General features: G+C 39.5%; 1 protein-coding gene across 1 annotated transcript; it reads right to left on the minus strand.

Moving 5' to 3' along the window:
• Window positions 1-787: 787 nt before the first annotated feature.
• Window positions 788-1,731, minus strand: LOC133864014 (dehydration-responsive element-binding protein 3-like). Its single transcript, XM_062300196.1, has one exon. The coding sequence runs from the start codon at window positions 1,565-1,567 to the stop codon at window positions 929-931; it is 639 nt and encodes a 212-aa protein (XP_062156180.1). The 5' UTR covers window positions 1,568-1,731; the 3' UTR covers window positions 788-928.
• Between the last annotated feature and the right edge of the window lie 18,746 nt (window positions 1,732-20,477).

Raw genomic sequence — 20,477 nt, forward strand, 5'->3', positions numbered from 1 at the left:
ACATTTATCGCACCCTTCAATTCGCTTTAATTTATTTATTTATTTTTTAAAAAAAAAAAAAAAAAAAAAAACTTTCTTAATTTTATTTCACGCTGCTTGTAACTTCTTTTATTGGAGATGGGAAAATCCCAAATGTCGCAAAAAATGGTTGCTAAGAAAGGTAGCCAGTCTTATAAATTTGAAATATCTTCCGATGTGGGATTGAGTAAAATGTTGCATCTCATTCCATTTTGTCGGCTTATATGAAGTCGTTACATTTGAAAAGCTTGTACATTAAGGTTACGTGCACATACATACAAGCCAAATTGACAATTTAAGGTTGAAAAAAATAAACAATCCGAGTAATTAAGTTCAAATGAATATTGTGTATATTGAAAATCTTGAAGGAATTGGGATACACTATTACAACAACAAAAACATAATTCATTAATCATCAAAAATATCGTCTTAATCAACATACTAAAACCATCTCTCTCTATATATATATATATATCTTGTCTAAATCAAACACCAAACCTCTTAGCGCTACATATTAGGGAAACCATCCTTGCAAAATCTTTTGCCCAATATTAATTTTGAATGAAATGCCATACTATGGTAAAGAAGGAAATACAATGCATTTACTTTTTCACAAAAATCCTTCAATAAAATTTACCAATCTAATAAGGGGTAGGATATATTGAACCATCTCTTCTTCTTCTTCTTCTTCTTCTTCTTATTATTATTATTATATAAATTAACACTAATTACGCGCCGTCGTTTTAACTATCTATCATCAAATCTCAAATAAAAAAAAAAAAAAGTTATTTTATTGTATTGTGTGAATTAACTAATTAAGTAATTATATTACAGTAGAGGTGCCCAGTTAGCCAAAAAAAAAAAAAAAACTTGTAAAAACTGATCGAAAGAACACCAACATAGTGGTTAATTACCCATTTATCCCACACCAGATTTCAAGGTTACTCGGAATAAAGCTCTCAAACGCCAATATCTGATGATCACAGAAATCTCCAAAAAGTTGAGCTCCCTCTAGCCCCATGGGCGGATAATCATAGAGCCAACCATCAACCGTCCCTGACTCGAGCGAGTCAAAACTCCCATCTATATTGGGCAACTCCACGATCTCACCCAGCTCCTCGGATTCCGACAAGGAAGATGATTCCGAATGAAGCTCGACCATGGCAGCTGCTTTAGCCGCAGCAGCCTGAATGTGTGGTGGCGTTGCTGATAGTGGTCGAGGAAGCAGAGGAGCGAGCTCAGGAAAGTTGAGCACCGCCGAGTCACCTTTGATGCTCAGTGCAGCGACGTCGTGTGCTCTTGCAGCCATTTCTGGCGTTGAAAATGTGCCAAGCCAGATACGGGATTTCTTGCGGGGCTCGCGGATTTCGGACACCCACTTGCCCCAGCTGCGCATTCGGACGCCCCGGTAGACCGGGTGTTTGCTACACTCTCTGGGTCTCTTGCCTCTTCTCTGCTCTGGGGATTTAGAGACCGAGTGGGATGAAAAGGGTGAAGATGTGGATGAGCTGCTGCTGCTTGCAGCTTCTGAGTTGTTTGCTTCTGCCATTGTTGCTGTTGCGAGAGGCCCGGCCAGCTGCTGATAAAAATATATATTGATGTCACAATGCAACAAGTCATAGAGAAATAGAGAGAGAGGGTTGCCCAGTGGATAGATACGCTCCCATATAGAGCGACCTTCAACCAACCACAAATTTTTTCTCAATGACAAAAACATACTAACAAATTGTTTGGGGGAACTTCTCTGTATCCATACACAGTGTGAAAGAGAGATAGAAACGTTGGAATTTGGGGGCTGCATGTGGGGTCCATGAAAGAAGGGTTCTTCGTTTCAGAGTGGGTCCAACCCACTGTTGTCTGTTGTACCAACGTTCAATAAATATTTCTCTCTTTCAACTTTCTTTTCCCTTCTTTTGTCCGTTAAGACCCGATATACTTTTGTCCGTTATTTTGTTCAAAAGTTCAAATCCATGTGATTGGAAAATGCTAGAATTATAATAAGTGCATTATAAATGCACAACTCAAAGGCATATTAAGAAATTTATATGTGTGAATCACATTCTAATGTATTTTGAAGTTGTGTACTTGTAATTTACTTGTAGTGCACGTATCATCATTTATCCTCCTATCCACGTCAAATAGATTTAGGAGTATAATCTATAATTTTTTTTAAAAAAAAAGTATTATCAATAAAAAAAAAAAAAATAGATTGAGGAGTATGAATAATTATTTCTTAGGAATAGTTGTTCATTTAAAATAAATAATAATTATTTCTCTAAATAAAAAAATAAAAATCAAGATTTCGTAATTTCTCAAAAGTGAATTAGTTCTAAAAATATATCCCAAAACCTTTTTCTTTTTTTTTTCTCATCTCGAAACTAACAAAAAAATTATTAATATTTGTCATCTTCTCCAATGGTGGCCGACACTCCTGGGTGGTCGGCCACTACCGGGCCCAGCCCATTGTTGGTCACCACCCAGATTAACCTCCCACCGGCCACCGCCTGGCCCAGCTGTGACACTTGAAAAATAAAACTAATTTTTAAAATGAATCCATGAATATATGTTGAAGGAACATTGACGCCTAAATTGTATGTATTAAATGTATAACCTTGACACCTAAATGAATCCTTGAATGTTGATTTCCAAAAGAAATGATTATGATTTATATGAAAAGGTTTATGGTTTTTATAAGATGAATCTTCCAAACATGTATTCAAGCAATATTCTAAATACTCACACACACTGTCTTTTGTATGATTAGTATTAAAGGTTATACCTTTAATGATTTGTGTATTAAAGGTATAACCTTGACACCTAAATGAATCCTTAAATGTTTCTAAGAGTTTTAGAACCCCTACAAATGTTTGTATTTGATTGGATTGTATGCTAGGAGATTGGAATAAGGACCCGTAACAGGAAGTAAAAAATGACTTCTTGGGGGTTGTGTTCGGACAGGGCACTCCCTATGTCCGGACACAAGTTCTAGAAAACTCCAAATGTGACTTTTCAGACGCGTGTTTGTACATGCATTTACATATCCGGGCAGGCTGCATTTAAAACGCATTTTGGCTCAGTTTTTTCGAAAATCTCTCCTCTCTCACGCCCCTCTCTCATTTCCTTTAGTTTTTTCACCAAAAACCTTAGATCTTTGAAGATCTAAGCCCCTAAACTCAAATCCAACTCTAGAAACGTGATCTACGAAGCCCGATCTACGTTTTCACCATATGAGTTTGAGGTAAAATCTAAAATTCATAATCTCTCTAGTTTTGGGTTGATTCTTGAGAGACTGTGTTTAATTTTCTAATATTCTTTAGGTTTTAAGTGTTTTGGAGCCTCCTAAGTGGCCTCCAAGTGTTGGGTCTCGTTGGGTGAAGATTTGAGGTAAAATCTCCAAAAATCTAGTTTTATGTAAATGTTTAAGTTGGTGTTTTTGAGTGTTTAACCCTAAGATAATCTTATGGGTTGACATCTATTGTTGTTAGGTTGTCAAATGGAACCCTAGAATTTTATGGGTTTTTCATGGGTTTAGCCCTTGATCAACTCAAGAGCTAATTGTGGGTTTAGAGTTAGAAATATTGTGTTGTTGTTAATGTATCATGCAACGTGTTAATGCAGCGATACATAACAAGGTTTTGGTTGAGGATTCATCTAAAAGCCATTCACCGAAAAGCCAAAGTGAGTATTTTACTCACTAAGAACTTTATGATATTTTGTGCAAAGAAATGATATGGATAACCTCAAGCCAATTGTATTTTCATATGATATTTGCATGTGAATTGTTTTAAGTAAGTTGAAATGATGTTTTGATGAGATAATGTAATAAGCGCCGCATGTTGCACATTCAAACCCCTTAAGTTGCATATGTCAAATCCTTAGCATTGTTATTTGTTTGATTTTGTGTTGTTTTATTGTTTTCAGGTTTTAAATAAACATGAAATTAATTCTATTGATTTTGGGTTTAAATCACACTTTAAGAAGACCTAGAAGACCTGGTTAAGCTTAACTAATTATAATAGAAGACCTATATGATGTGGTTAAGTTTAATTAAATCAACGAAAGAAACAAATTGGAATTTCTCCAATAATAGTCAAAATTGGATTGGATTCAAATTTGGATTCTGCACATGTTTCAGTATTTTGATTTTAACTTATTCTCAAGTATCAAATTCTGATGACATTAGTTGTGTTGGAAAGCTAATAAAAAATGAAACAAATATGTCAGAAATAGGTTTTTCCTAATTCAGATGTTTACTTTGCCAAAATTGCCCCCCAATAAAAGACCGCAAATCTTGATGAATTTGGAATTCTTTTCCTACTTGGATTGAATTTTTAGTCTCCTACTTGGACTAAGAGACTAAGTTCCGATTTTTTTTGGATTTCTAGGGCTTTTAGGTCTCTCCTAATCTTTATAAATAGGCCTCTAAACATTGAAGAAAGACACACAGCTACCTAGAACAAATTCAAAAAAATACTTCTTGAAAGCTTGAAGGGTTGAAGAGAAGTAACCATGGCAGGAGGTCATTGCAGCAGCGTCATGAGCGGCTAAAACCCTTCGTAGGGTATTGATGTAGCCCTATCCAAGCACAATGATTTGATTGTATTTTAATTCAGAGAATTTTAGTTTATGTATGTGGTTGTATAATTATGAGAATTGCTACAATTTGATATTGTTTTTAATCTTTTAATGCAATTGTTCTTCAATTTCATAATCAATATTGGTAGGATTCTTCTCTTGTCTTAGAAAGTTTTTTTTACCTTTATTGAACTCAAATCATTCTTATTTTCTGTGATTATAAGAATGATGATTATACAATGAGTTTAATTGACATATGATCAAGAGAATTAGATAGGCTATGCCTAGGGAAGACAGATCGTACTATACCATAGTTTAGTGTAATTTAGGTAGACGATCCGCGCCAACCAAAGATGAATTATATTATTCCATTAATTATATGTATCCTCTTAAAGACGTAGCTAATCCATACCTAGGGAAGACGGGTTGTACTGGATCTTAGTGGTTAGGTGCACGGTCCGTGCCTACCGAAAATGGATTATACTTATTCTTTAGAGGTAATTTCTTGTTTATTTATAACATGCATAGAATGATTCTCTCTCTCTCTCTCTCTCTCTCTCTCTCTCTTATATTTCAATTATCTTTTGCGTTTATTTTATACACTTTAGTCAACAAAAAAGTCAACAATATTTTCTTTAGTTATTTTTAATATTCATAAACTTGATAACAATACCCTTCTAGTCCTTGAGGTTCAACACCCTCTCTATAGCCTTGTCCTACAAGAATCCGTTCTATTGCAAGTAGTTTATTTATTATTGATATATTTTGGCTTTCAAAAGACCTTAACACAATGAAATGTTAAATTATGTTTGAGAACATGTGGATTGAGAGGTGTTTTATGTATGCATATGTTGACGAAACTTTGTGAAAAGAGCATGGGATGAAGTGATTTGTATTTGAGATAGCATGGATACAATGTTTATATGACACGAAAGCACAAGCATGTACATGGAAAGTAACGATGAAATGAAAGACCACTGGGCTGTGTCTCCTTTGGCACCAAGATGACGAGAACAAGTATGTGCAAGACCACCGGGTAGAAAACCCCGAGGCATTGCAAAGAGCATGTGTTAGACCACGGGGTAGAAAGCCCTAGGGCATTAGAAACAGTTATTATGAACATGTGTAAGACCACTGGGTAGAAAGCCTCGGGGCATCAGAGCAAGTGTAAGACCACCAGGTAGAAAGACCTGGGGCATTAGAACCAGAAACCAAAGAGAACAGATAATGAACATGCATAGCATAGTGATGTGTGACATGATTTGGAAAAATATTTCATGCTAAACGTATTAGTATCCATATGTTTTCTGGTATGGGACGGAAAGCATATGTATAGTGATATTCGACTAGTTAGCATTGCATTCTATGAGATGGCATGTATTTGGAGTGTATGTAATATACGAATTCCCAAAGGTTCAAAATGTCATGTATGAATGCGCAACCGAGTAATGACGTTGAGTAGATTTTATGAGATGGCATGTACTTGGAGTGCTTGTAATACATGAGTTTCCCAAAGGTTCGAAGGGTCATGTATGCATGTACGACCAAGATATGATGTTGATTGAATTGATTGAAATGTTATATACTTGGAGTGCATGTATTTTGGAATTCCCCAAAAGTTCATAATGTCTTATATGCATGTGCAGCTGAGTTATAATGACATTTTGTTTTTAATGTGATGTAAAGTTTTGAAGTGTACGTATGCATGTATTCTCCAAAGGTTCGGAAGAAATGCATATGTATATAGCCAATACATTACGTCGAATGTTTTCTTATGATACCATATTTGGGAGTGTGCGTATATTGGAATTCCCCAAGGTTCGGATGACTTGTATGCACGCAAGGCTGAGGCATAGTGTCAACTATTCTTAGATATCCTTGTATGCCTGTATTTCCCTGGAGGTTTGGGAAGCTTGTATGAGAATATTTGAGTCACATGATATATATGTATAGATGTCTGTAATGTAGGCTGTTAGATTTGTGAACCAAATACCATGGTTTACTTTATCAGCTAAGAAACCTTTTTGTAAGACTATCAATCCACAAGTAGCCATTATTGTAAACATATGGTAAAACCGAAAAGCTTGGCTCAATGAGAAAATCAGTGTGTAATATACTCCTGAGTTGGTGATTTCATACTTTCACCTATGAGGACGTGGCTAACACCATGACCGTGTAGATGCTGATGCCTTGGATGCAGGTGTAATGTCTAAGACATTATTTGAGTTTTTAAAATGTCAATTAGATTAACTAAATGATTAATTAGGTAAAGCGTGAAGAAAACACCTTGAAAACGCTTAGAAAACACGCAAAAATCAAGTTTATAGGGTTCAGGTCCAGATGGGCTACTTCCAAGTCAGGACGGGTGAAGTAGGGAACACAATTGTGTTCCCTGGGGGTGCTATCCGGACATGCACTACCCTATGCCCGAATAGTAGTTGCAGAATGATAATTCTGCGACTTCCTACATGTGCGTCCAGACAGCCTCTTTACCTGTCCAGACAGCACGCGATTTAAAACGAAAATGAGCTTCTTTTCAGCTAATTTTCGCACATCTCACGCCCCTCTCTCATTTCCTTTGGGTTTTTCACCAAAAACATTAGATCTTTGAAGATCCAAACCTCCATACTCAAATCTAACTTCAGAAACGGGATCTAAAAAGCTCGATCTACGTTTCCATTGTTTGATTTGAGGTAAATATCCAAAATTCATAATCTCTATAGTTTTGGGTTAATTCTTGAGAGATTGTGTTTAATCTTCTAATATTCTTTAGGTTTTACACATTTTGGAGCTTCCTAAACGATCTCCAAGCTCTGGGTTGTGTTAGGGTGAATCTTAGGTAAGGTTTCCAAAACCCTAACTTTTTGGGTTATAGTCTAAATTGTGGTTTTAAGTGCTTAACCCTAAGATTATCTTATGAGTTAGTGATATTTGTTGTTGGGTTGTCAAATTGAACCCTAAAAATTCTATGACTTTTCCATGGGTCTAGCTCTTGAGCAGTTTGAGAGTTAAGTGTGAGTTTAGAGTTAGAAATGCTAATATGTCATGCAATGTGATGATCGAGATACATTGCAAGGCGTGGAATTGAAATCCATAGTTGAGCCTAATATCCGCATAGCCAAGGTAAGTAATCTACTCACTGAGAAAATGATACGACGTTTTATGTATTTTATAGTAATGTTAAATGATATGTTGTTTTGATTCGAACCGACAATATGTTGATAATATGTGTTTGAGTGATTTTAATACTTTCACGTATGTTGAGATATGATGATGAGTTTTAAACTATGGATTGAAGTATGTTTTGATGATGTTTATGCGTTTTAAAGTTATGAGTATGAAAGTATGAATTGATGAATGTTTTGATGAGTTTTAAAGTATGATGAGAATGAGACATGATTTATATGATTTGTATTGAGAAAATGACCCAATGAAATGCTTATGATTTATGGGAAAGTTACGTGTTGAAAGCATGATCATGAAAGTAAATGTATGATGATATGAGCATGGATGTGAGTGAAATGCATATGATATTAAAGAATTGAGACAAGTCTCGAGCATCACACTAATGGATAAGTTTGTTAGTTTTGTTGGCTGCATTTTATTGACAAAATCACTATCATGTAATGTTGCTATCATAAACAGGGATGCCGTATATTTCAGAATCTTCAAAGTATTTCAGAAAAGCTATTTCAAGTGTTCAAGGAAGATTCTGTGCAGATTCCAACTCAGAGAAGTCAGATCTCATGTTTCTATCCGGACGGACCAGTCATGCGTCAGGAGGCCCATCAGTGTCGAGAAGCTTCGAACAGTTCAAGGTTGCATCCGTTCGGATGTCATGGCAACACGTCTAGACACTCTTCAGAGTTCAAGAAGATTCCAGCTTTCCTTTGCAGACATGGAGTGGGAAGACAGCTTGCACCCATCCAAATGACAGGGACACACCGTTCGGACGCCGAGATCCTTGATAAGGAAATTGCGTGCATGCATTCAGCATCTGTCCAGACGACAGGGCAACACCTTCCGAACGCGGTCCTTGTTATGGCAATTACGTGTAGACAGAGTGCAACTGTCCGGACTCTAGGGCAACACCGTCCGAACATGGCCTTTATATGGAAACTCGTGAAGCACATTATGGAAAGCCAATTGCACAGAAGACCGTCCGAACGCTCAATACTTCCGTCCGGACGCTGCCTAGAGAAATCAGAGACAGACTCGATTAGGTCTTAACCTGTAAATAGATGCCTCTAAGCATGTATTCTTTACAGAATTTGGTATTGAATTCTTTATAGCTTAGAGAGGGTGTTTAAGGAGATATTGTAAAGATCTGCTAGCTCTCAAGCTGTTGTCGATATGCTGTTGCTATTTCGCGTGAAGTCTATCTTAGGGAGAAGCCTTAAGGTAAAGGAATCCATTGAAGACCCCTTCAAGTAGGTAACTTGGTTGGGAGACGTTCACGTTGGGTTACATGTCAAAGTGCAAGATATTATCGCTGCATATGGGTATGTGAGTGTTACTATCTTTGTACTAGCTTTGTCTTCTGAATAATGGATTTCTTGGATTTGGCTGCCCCAAAGTGATTTTTTCTCTTAACTGAGTTTTCACTTTGTTAACAAAATATTTATCTCATTTAAATTACGTACTTATGATATTTTGTTACACATAGCGCGCGCGCACACACACACACACACACACACACCGTAATTTAGAAGTCAATTTATTCTTTCAAAGTCCATTGGGGCAAGCCCTTTATCCTGTAAATGTAATGAAAGACCATTGGGTTGTGTCACTTTTGGCACTATGATGACGTTTTGAAAGACAAGTCTTTAGAAGGAGTGAGTTGCAAGCTCTCACTACTTTGGGGTAAGCCCCATGATGTTATGTTATGTTATGAATGTAAGCAAAAGGATATCCTAAAAGCCATCGGGACAAGTTACAAAGTGACATGAATGGAGTACATGAGCATGCATAGTATAGTTTTATGATGTTTTAAGTTGTTTTCATGAGTAGATGTATCAATATGCCTATGAGGTTGAACGGAACGGAACGTCACATATGTATACTGTTAGTTTTATTGGCCTCATTCTGTGTATGGACAAAAACACTTGTATGTAAAAAATGCTGTAAACAGGGATTCCACTATTCAGAGTGATGTCAGAAGATTCTGCTTGCAAGTCAGAAGAATTCAAGTTCCCTGTTAGCCGTCCAGACGATCGAGCCATCCCGTCCGGACGCCCATCTGTCAATCGTTCCCACCGTCCGGACCCTATACTGTATCGAGAAGCTTCTGTACCAGCTTGCATACGTCCGGACGTCTCAGCAGCCCGTCCGGACGACCTTCAATGATCGACCAGCTTCAGATTCTTTCCAAGTTCAGAATAAAGGAAGATTGATACATCCGTCTGGACGATGTTGGTGTCCCGTCCGGACGCGCGTCTCCATAAGGCAAGAATCACAATTCAAATATCACGGTCCAGACGTCAGTCAACCTTGGTCTGGACATGCGTGCAACTAATATGGAAATTGCAGATTCGACTTCAACCATCTGGACGTCTGCCTCTCATGGTCCGGACACGCCCATAACTGATATGGAAATTGCGTGTTGAAGTTTAGCCGTCCAGATGTTCATCCCTCTTAGTCCGGACGCGCGAAGCCTTATATGGAAATTACTTGCAGCGGACCTGTGACCGTCCGGACGTCAGTGTCTCACCGTCCGGACGCGGCTCTTAAACAGGAAAGATTTTCAGTGAAATTTTCAGAAAATCTTGTCGCACAGTTGTCCGTCCGGATGGCTCAAGTTCACCATCCAGACGGCGTCCGTACATATTACAGCAGTCGCCCATTCTGCACCTCAGCCTATAAATAGAGGCCCCTGGGCATTGAGAACTGCAAGAATTCGGTATTGAATTCCACAAGAGCTCAGAGAAGTTCAAGATCCCTCTGAAGACGTCATAAGTGTGCTGCGCTACATCTGAAGTCTATCTTAGGGGTTAGCCCTAAGGTAAAGGATTCCATTGAAGACCCCTTCAGGTAGGAGACCTAGTTGGGAAGCGTTCGTGTTGGGTTACACGTCAGAGAGCAAGGTACGACCACTGCACCGATACATGTGAGTGTTACTATCTTGTATCTAGCTTCGTCTTCTGAATAATGGAATTCCTTGGTTTGGCTGCCCCGGAGTGGTTTTTCTCTTGATTGAGTTTCCACTTCGTCAACAAAAATCTGTCTTTTATTTTCCACTGTGTTTAATTTTTGCTGACACTTGTGCACACACTTTATTTTTAGAAGTCAATTTCAATTTTCAATTGGTTCAGAGCTTGGTACACTCTGAGAAGATTAAATTCTTGAGTGTCATTTATTTTTTTGACTTTTATTTGCTACTATGTCTCAAACTCTTAATTCTGTTCCTACCTTCGATGGTACGAACTATATATGGCTATTGGAAAGCTCGGATGCAGTTCTTTTTAAAATCTATTGACTGTTGGAATATTGTTGAAACTGGTTAGACTAAACCAGAGGATACAACCCTCAAGACAGTCCCTCTGAAAAACACCCGACTTTCCAATGATAAAGCCCTCCATGCTCTATGCCAAGCACTTTCTCCTTCTGAATTCTCCAAAATTTCAAATTGCGAATCAGCCAAAGAAGCATGACAAATCTTGGAAACAACATATGAAGGCACGAAACTTGTTAAATCTACCAAACTTCAAATGTTGATTTCAAGATTTGAAGAAATTAAGATGTTGGAAGAAGAGACCTTTGGAGAGTTTTACTCCAAGATGAGTGACTTGAGGAACTCCATGGTGAGTCTTGGGAAACCTATCTCGGATGTAAAACTCATCCGAAAGATTCTAAGATCTTTGCCTGAGCGTTTCAGAATCAAGGTGACCATCATTGAAGAAAGCAAGGATCTTGAGGAGATGAAGATTGAAGAGCTGGTGGGATCTCTTCAAACATATGAGCTGTCTCTGCCCCCGGTCAAGAAGTTGAAGACTATTACTCTAAAGGCTTCCAATAAGAAGGTAGAAGCATCATCTGAAGATGACTCTGAGGATGAAGAAAAGGTTGTGGCTATGTTAGCCAAAAATTTCAGAAGACTGATAAAAGATGATCTCTTCAAGAAGAAGTTTTCTGAAAGAGTAAAGAAATCTCCCAGAGAAGTTGAACCAGAGGAAGAAGATAAGAAAGATCCCAAAGGACCCCGATGTTTTGAATGCTCAGGCTTTGGGCATATCCGGGCCGATTGCGGGAATTTTAAAAAGGGCAAGGGGAAAGCATACAATGTGACTCTCAGTGATGAGTCAGAAGAAGAAGCTCCAGAGTCTGAAAAATTTCTGGCCTTTGTAGCCCCACATGTTGAAGAAGAAGACTCGTATTACTCGGAGTATAGTGATAATGAGGAAGAGCTCAAGGAGGCCTACAAGACACTCTACATAGAGTATGAGAAGCTGAGGGAAGGCCGAAAGCATTACCTTAATGATCTGAATAGTTTGCAGACCGAGAAGAGTTCATTGCTGCTCAAAGTACAAGAACTCGAGGAAAAGCTACTAGAGACGCAGCTCCAGCTAGAGAGACTCACTGATGAGAAGTTGACTCGTATGCTGTTTATCCAGAAGAGCCCAAATGACAAGACTAGCCTCGGGTATGTAGCTCCCTCTTCTGATGTTCCTTCTTCCTCAAAGACTGTGTTTGTGAAACCTACAGTCCCAGAGCCTCCTCTCACTGTTGAAGATAAAAAGAAGGAAAAGGTCAACGATGATGTTCTAGGCACTCAAGAGCCTCATTCCATTAGAAGACCTCCCATTTGCAATCATTGCGGTCTTAGTGGGCATGTTCGCCCTCAGTGCTCCCTCCTGAAAGCACAAAAGGCCAAAGCCAAGAAAGAAGTACCCAGACAAGCTCATTATGGCACTAGACCTATAGTCCAGCATCAGACTCCATGGCATCAGGCGTCTTACCAAGCACCATGGGGACAAGCACCAAGGCATCAGTATCAAGCCCCTTGGTCTCATGCTCCTCAGCATTAGCGGCCTCAGCAGCGGTTTGTACCAGCCAATCACAATGGCACCTACAAGAGCAAACCCAAGCAGTTTAGAAGGCCACAGAAGATGAAAGAAGAGCAATACTCCAGTGAGCCTCCTATCTGGATGCAGAACATGATGGAGTGGATGATGCAGTCCTGCCAGCAACCACCCACTGGAAGGCAGGCTTGGGTCGAGAAGGACAGTCACCCCATGAGGGGGAACCGACGTACCTAGCAGATTCGGGTGTTTCTGCCTAAGATTTGGTTCCTAATCCTATGGAATCAAGTTTGATTGCTTATCTTAACTTGATACATCTTTATATGCAATCTAGGAACCAGTTGTGTTTGCCCCCTATGTCTCTTGAGAGAACTTTGCAGGTATTTTTTTGGGGAAGACAGAAAAAGCAGGTCGAGCGACTGTTTTTCTGTATTGGCATCATCGAGCATCCACAGGTTTAATCTTGCCTTTGCATATGATGTCATTTCCATATTGCATGTTTTGTTTTTTTAAAAAAAAAAAAAAAAAAATTGGGAGAATTTGCAGGATTTTTTTTTTTTTTTTTTTTTTTTTTTTTTTTTTTTTGTCTCTTGGTCTATTAGATATTGTATGTATCTTCACCTGATATCTCAATTCTGTGAGCATTAATTTACTGTGCTTAGATATATTTGAGAGTTTTATGACTATATTGGCCAAGTGTTTTTCTTGTTTATGCAAAAGTAGGATAGCTTCTTTTCTCATGCGATGAAAAAGTGCACTATCCGAGACTCCCTAAAGGTACATCTTTCCTTCTCTGACTTTTGTTTCTAGAAATTCTGGATAAGAGAAGAGGTTTTTGATAAAATGGCCAAATTGACCACATGCTAGTTGAACCTAGAACCTAAAAACTCTGGCATTCTCTCTAGGTTGCAGCTCCATAAGAATCAAGCAGTCATTCATATGAATTTTGTGCTTTGAATTGTCTATTTACTGCTTTTGTGCTGAATATGCAAATGCCTTGCCCTCTATGTGCAAGTAAAATTTATCTTGTCCTTCATGGTACAAGTAAAACAATTAGGTGCTGCATCTCAGGGGGAGTGTATCAGATGAGGGTGACTATGCCCTAGTAAGTTATAAGGTTTGACTTTTGGCTAATCTGTTGCAGATTTTCTCTCTTATCTAGGAAATCTGGTTGCTCTTTGTCATGTCATTGAAAGTCATACCTTGTGGTTTAAGTCTTCACACACACACACATTGCATAAGTTGAGTTGTCTATTTGAATTTTCTATGATCAGGAAAAATGTTTGTGCTAATTGAAATCTCAACTCTCCTTTATATCTTTGTTTAGTTATTGAGATGTTATCTGATTGTGTTATCAGTTAATTATACATGTGTGTTCTGACATTGACTTGAGAAAATTTGATTATGTAAAATTTCCCTCAGTTTTTCTGGTGTTTCAGTGTGGAGCGTCCAGACGATCTCTCTTGGCGTCCGGACCGGTGGAGCATGGTAGTCCGGACGGTATTCCCTGAAAGTTCGGACCTATATGGATCCCAGACGTCTGGACATGAATTGTTTTACGTCCGGATGCGCGCGGCTATCATCGTGCGGACGGTTACTTTAAATCGTCCGGACGCGTGCGACCAGTCTGCTCTTTTCCGAGGCAGCGCGCTTCCGGACTGCATTAATTCACCGTTCGGACGGGGACCCCACAGTGGCTATAAAAGGCCTAGGTCGCTACTTTCTCCTCTATACCCCACACAATCTCTCTTTTTGGCAGCTAGTGCGAAATTTGTGAGCTTTTTAACTTTTTGTTTCTCCTTGTCTTTTTGTGGATTATTTCTCATTCCAGGTATTTCTTTTTAACCTTTTTCTCTTCAATTTTTTTTTTTTTTAAAAAAATTTGTTAGGATGTTGGTTTCTTTAGGAATATTTGTGTCTATAAGGAGCTTAGATCTGCCATATTGGGTTTATTTGTATTGATGTTTTTAGGACTACATTTTGATTTTTATGATCTTATTGTTATGCAAGTTCTTTAAACTGTTGTACCTAATAAGAATTTTTTTTTGGATTATTTGTTTTTGGCAAAATTCTTATTGGCTCTTTTGCACATCATGTCTGCAATCAGTTCCCAGCGAAGGGTTCGATAGAGGACAGAGGAAGAAAGAAGTGCAGTCCAAGCAAAGATCATGGACCGCAATGTCATTGCTGAGCGGAATGTGGTCTGTGCGGACATCATGGTGCCTCCATTAGATAGTATCTATGAGACTATCCAGACTTACCACTGGGGCTACCTCTACACATGTGCCTGCATTGTTCTCACCAGGCTGGTTAGGCTGTTCTATGCCAACATGGAGGTGGTTCAGGATGATGACCATGGGGTGGTACTACAGTCCACTGTTGATGGCCACAATCATCAGTCACTTCACTGGGGTACCTGTTCTTGATTTACCCGGCAGTCCATACAATGAGGTGGTGCTACCTCTCTCCCTAGATGAGCTTCGAGAGTTCTTCCATGCCGTTCCACAGGGAGAAGAGTGTGCTACCACCATCCGGATCGGTGCATTGTCTCCCTCTCATCGCTTACTGGCCAAAATAGTGCAACACAACCTATGGCCAGTTGCCAGGCGCAGTGATCTGACTCTGAAGAAGGCACAGTTTGTGTATGCCATTCACCTTCGCTTGCCATTCTGCCTGTGCAAGCATATTATGACTGTGATGTTGGAGGCTCGTGATGAGCATCATACCGGTCTCCCATTTGACTGTCTGCTCACTCAGATCATTCTTCAATCCGGCATCATCATTACTGGAGAGCCCAAGATGAAGATTCAGCAGCCCATCAGCAAACAGACATTGATGAAGTCAAATGTGCAGCTGCGGAGAGAGGATTCTGATGATGACATGCCTGCCGCCATGCCAGTTGCTTTTCCAGATATGGCTTCATCCTCTCATACCGTCCCGCCGTCTGAGCCGGAGGTCAATGTTTCTAAGATTATGGAGGCCCTTGCTGCCCTTCTGGGGGGATGAGCAATATGCAGGTGACTATGTCCACCATGCAGCAGTCCATCACGTCTATGCAGCTGGAAGTGAGGTCCATCAACAAGCGGGTGGAGCAGACCCATTTGGACATTCAGGAGTGCCTCCAAGCCCATCATCCAGATAGCAGTGATGATGAGGCTGCAGCTCCCAGGACTGCACGTCGGGCTCCCAGGACTACACCTATGGCAGAGGATGTTTGAGTTTCCCTCTGTTTTATTTTACTTGTTGTTTCTTTTTGAGACTTTTTGGTTTATTTTTATGTTGTTCTGTCAAACACTTGGATCTATATTACTCTGTTTACACAGGTCCTTCTGAGTAATTTTTATTGTATTATATTTGGATTTTATTACTCTGTTTTACCATTTGTCCCTTTGTGACAAAAATGAGGAGTAATTTTTTATTTGGACCGGGAATGTATTTCCAAACCGGTCAAGCGTTTTTTGTCCCAGAATGGCCAAATGAGGAGTTTGTTAGTTTTATTGGCCTCATTCTGTGTATGGACAAAAACACTTGTATGTAAAAGATGTTGTAAACAGGGATTCCACTATTCAGAGTGATGTCAGAAGATTCTGCCTGCAAGTCAGAAGAATTCAAGTTCCCTGTCAGCCGTCCGGACGATCAAGCCATCCCGTCCGGACGCCCATCTGTCAACCGTTCCCGCCGTCCGGACGACGTGCCATACCATCCGGACCCTATACTGTATCGAGAAGCTTCTGTACCAGCTTGCATACGTCCGGACGTCTCAACAGCCCGTCCGGACGACCTTCAATGATCGACCAACTTCAGATTCTTTCCAAGTTCAGAATAAGGGAAGATCGGTACATCCGTCCGGACGATGTTGGTGTCCCTTCCAGACGCGCGCCTTCATAAGGCAAGAATTACAATTCAAATATCACGGTTCAGACGTCAGTCAGCCTTGGTCCAGACGCGCATGCAACTAATATGGAAATTGCTGATTCGACTTCAACTGTCCAGACGTCTGCCTCTCATGGTCTGGACGCGCGCATAACTGATATGGAAATTGCGTGTTGAAGTTCAGCCGTCTAGACGTTCATCCCCCTTGGTCCGGACGCGCGAAGCCTTATATGGAAATTACTTGCAGCGGACGTGCGACCGTCCGGACGTCAGTGTCTCACCGTCCGGACGCGGCTCTTAAACAGGAAAGATTTTCAGCAAAATTTTCAGAAAATCCTATCACACAGTTGTCCGTCCGGACGGCTCAAGTTCACCGTCCGGACGGCGTCCGTACATATTACAGCAGTCGCCCATTCTGCACCTCAGCCTATAAATAGAGGCCTCTGGGCATTAAGAACTACAAGAATTCAGTATTGAATTCCACAAGAGCTCAGAGAAGTTCAAGATCCCTCTGAAGCCGTCACAAGTGTGCTACGCTACATCTGAAGTCTATCTTAGGGGTTGGCTTTAAGGTAAAGGATTCCATTGAAGACCCTTTCAGGTAGGAGACCTGGTTGGGAAGCGTTCGTGTTGGGTTACACGACAGAGAGCAAGGTACGACCACTGCATCGGTACATGTGAGTGTTACTATCTTGTATCTAGCTTCGTCTTCTGAATAGTGGAATTCCTGGGTTTGGCTGCCCCGGAGTGGTTTTTCTCTTAACTGAGTTTCCACTTCGTCAACAAAAATCTGTGTGTCTTTTATTTTCCGCTGTGCTTAATTTTTGTTGACACTTGTGCACACACTTTATTTTTAGAAGTCAATTTCAATTTTCACATACAGTTATAGCTAGACTGCATTAATGAGTTTTCATGCTAGACGTGTCGATATGCCTATGAGGTTAAATGGAACATGACATATGTATATGGTCACAGATAGACTGCATAAGATGTTTTAAAGGCACTAAGCTTAATTGTGCTTAGATACTCATATTTTCCAAAGGTTTAGAAATGCCCGTATCTGAGTATAGTTGGGATGTGATATACTTGGATGTACTTAGATACTTATATTTCCCATAGGTTTGGAAATGTTTGTATCTTGTATAGCTAGGCATGATGCCACATGTTTTCTATTTAGACGTACTTGTATGCTAGTATTTCCCAAAGGTTGGAAAGCTTGTATACATGTATAGCTGAGTCACCTAGTATGTATGTAAAAAGATAATATGTGTAGATGGGCTTGTATATATGTACTTTCAAGCGGTAGATTGGAATGCGTATATACAATCACATCTACGTAGTATAATGTTCACATGTTTATGAAATATCAGTGTTTATGTTATCAACTATGAAATGTTTTAAAGGGAAGGATTTTATAAATGGTAGCTGTTATTGTAAACGAATGATAAAATATGACACGTCAGTTCAATGCGAAAACTTAGTGAGTTTTATACTGGTGAGTTGGTGAACTCACTCTTTCACCTATGAGGATGTGGTTAACACCACGACTGTGAAGATATCGTCCCTTTGGCTACAGGTACCGCGGATGTAGATGATAACCCAGTTACCTAGCGTTTGGGGTGCGACGACTGAAGCATATCGCGACAGTTGTATGTCACGGACTCGACGGTAGTCCATACTTTGTAGTCTTTTGTTTATGGCTTGTATCGCTTATGACATGTGTATTTGATAAGCTATTCTTTTGGTTTTGTAATTAACATTGTGATTTAAGCCTTAAATAGATAGATGATGAAATAGCTCTTTTGTTGTATTTAACATTTGATGGTAATTTATAAGATTTGATTTCTGCTGTTCAGGTTTATATTTCCCGCTGCATAGATAGATGTGATACTCTAATATACCAGGTACATATTATGGGATGTGTACCATATGTTGTCTTTGTGACAAATCATCATGCCATTGTAATGATCCATTTTCTATGTTATATGAAAAAAAATGGGTTGTCACAACAAATGGTATCAGAAGAGCTAGCTCTAGGGTTGTTAGGAAATGCGGAAGTCTAGGATTGTGTTAGAGTCTAAGGATGACAACAGAGCCTTAGGATTTTAAAAGCTTATAACAAAGATATGAAAACTTAAACAAAAGTCCTTGTGTGCATTGCATGGTTATTGTAATGCAACTATCATGACTTGTATTTGTTTATGTGGCACCTCTACCTCTCTCACATTGTAGGCTAACTTCAATGTGATTGTGTAGATCTGTGACGTCCACATCGCTTGTGAAAAATAAAGAAACTTCTAATTTAACTGTGTGCGTGTGGAACGTGTAACAAAATATTGAAAATGCTGAATTTAAATGACACAAATATGTTGTTAACGAAGTGGAAACTCAATTAAGAGAAAAACCACTCCGGGGCAGCCAAACCCAAGATATCCACTATTCAGAAGACAAAGCTAGTTACAAAGTAGTAGCACTCATATACCTTTGATGCAGTAGTCGTACCTTGAACTCTGACATATAACCCAATGTGAACGCCTCCCAACCAAGTCACCTACTTGAAGGAGTCTTCAATGGAATCATTTACCTTAGGGCTCCTCTCTAAGATAGACTTCAACACAAGCACAACAACAGCACTTCAGCAACGGCTTGAGAGCAAACTGATCAACACAATAACTCCTAAATTATACTCTCTAAGCTCTAATGAATTCAATACCAAATTCTTACAACTTACATGCCTAGAGGCCTCTATTTATAGGCTACAGAACACTTAAATCAAGTTTGATACAATTTTCTTTAGGCGGCGCCCAGATGGTAGCTGAGAGCGTCCAGACGACCAACTATGCAACTGGCTTTTCAAATTCACTAATATTTTTTCCTGAATAGGGCTGCATCCGGGCGGTGTTGACCTAGCATCCGGACGGTTGCACTTCTACTGTAAGCAAATTACATAATAAGGACTGGCGTCCAGATGTTTGCAAATCTGCTCCACGTCTTGCCTTATCAAGGATAGCGTCCGGACGGTGTAGACCTGTCTTCCCATATCTGTATCTGCGAAGGAAATCCTTTTACTTGTCGAACACTGAATGGCATCTGGACGTGTTGCTAAGACGTCTGAATGGATGAAACCTTGAACAGTTCGAAGCTTCTGGACACTGATGGGAGTTCGGACGGAATAATCACGTCGTCCGAACGGATGTTGCTTGACTGATGAGCACTCAGACGGTTGACAAGGACATCCGGACGGATGCAAGGGACCTGACTTCACTGTCTTGAATTCCGCACAGAATCTTCTTTGAAGCACATAACTGAAATGTAGATTCTGAATAACAACAGCATCCCTGATTTAAAAGGCAACATTACATAGAAGTGATTTTGTCCAATAGAATGCAACCAATCACAAATTAACAAACTCCCCCTTTGGCCATTATGGGACAAAAATCACTTGACCGGTTTTAAAAATGCAATTCTAATCCAAATCAAAAAATACTCCCCTTTTTTGTCTCAAAAGGACAAAGGGTAAAATAGAGTATGAGAAAAACCAACAAAAAGATTACCCCCTTAATGTCTCAACAAGACAAGGGTAAAATAATCCAGATTTATAAAAATAATCCAAAACAGAATAATAAAAATGTCTCAAAATAAGTCAAACAAAACACAAAAAAAAAAAAAAAAATCAATCTTCCTCAGCAAGGGCAAGATGATCCTCATCATCACGAGCCGGATGATAGTGTTGGAAACATTCCTAGATATCCAACTGGCACTGCTCCACATGGAGGTTAATAGAGTGAACCACCCGCTGTATTGAACTCATACCTCCATGCAGTGATTCTAGAGAAGCTAGAATCTGAGTCAAAATCACATCAGACTAGGAAGGTGGAGGAGTAGCCAGTGAAGATGATGCTACAGCAGGCATCTCAACATGTAAACGAGGAGGCTAAGGAGCTTCATCTTGGCCTTCATGCATCAACTGGACATTTCACTTCATCAGAGTCT

This window comes from Alnus glutinosa, chromosome 3 (genome assembly GCF_958979055.1).
Source record: "Alnus glutinosa chromosome 3, dhAlnGlut1.1, whole genome shotgun sequence".
Classification (NCBI taxonomy): Eukaryota; Viridiplantae; Streptophyta; class Magnoliopsida; order Fagales; family Betulaceae; genus Alnus; species Alnus glutinosa.

Bases quoted from the DNA above. Each gene is read 5' to 3' on its own strand.
- LOC133864014 (XM_062300196.1), bottom strand. From the start codon at position 1,567: ATGGCAGAAGCAAACAACTCAGAAGCTGCAAGCAGCAGCAGCTCATCC.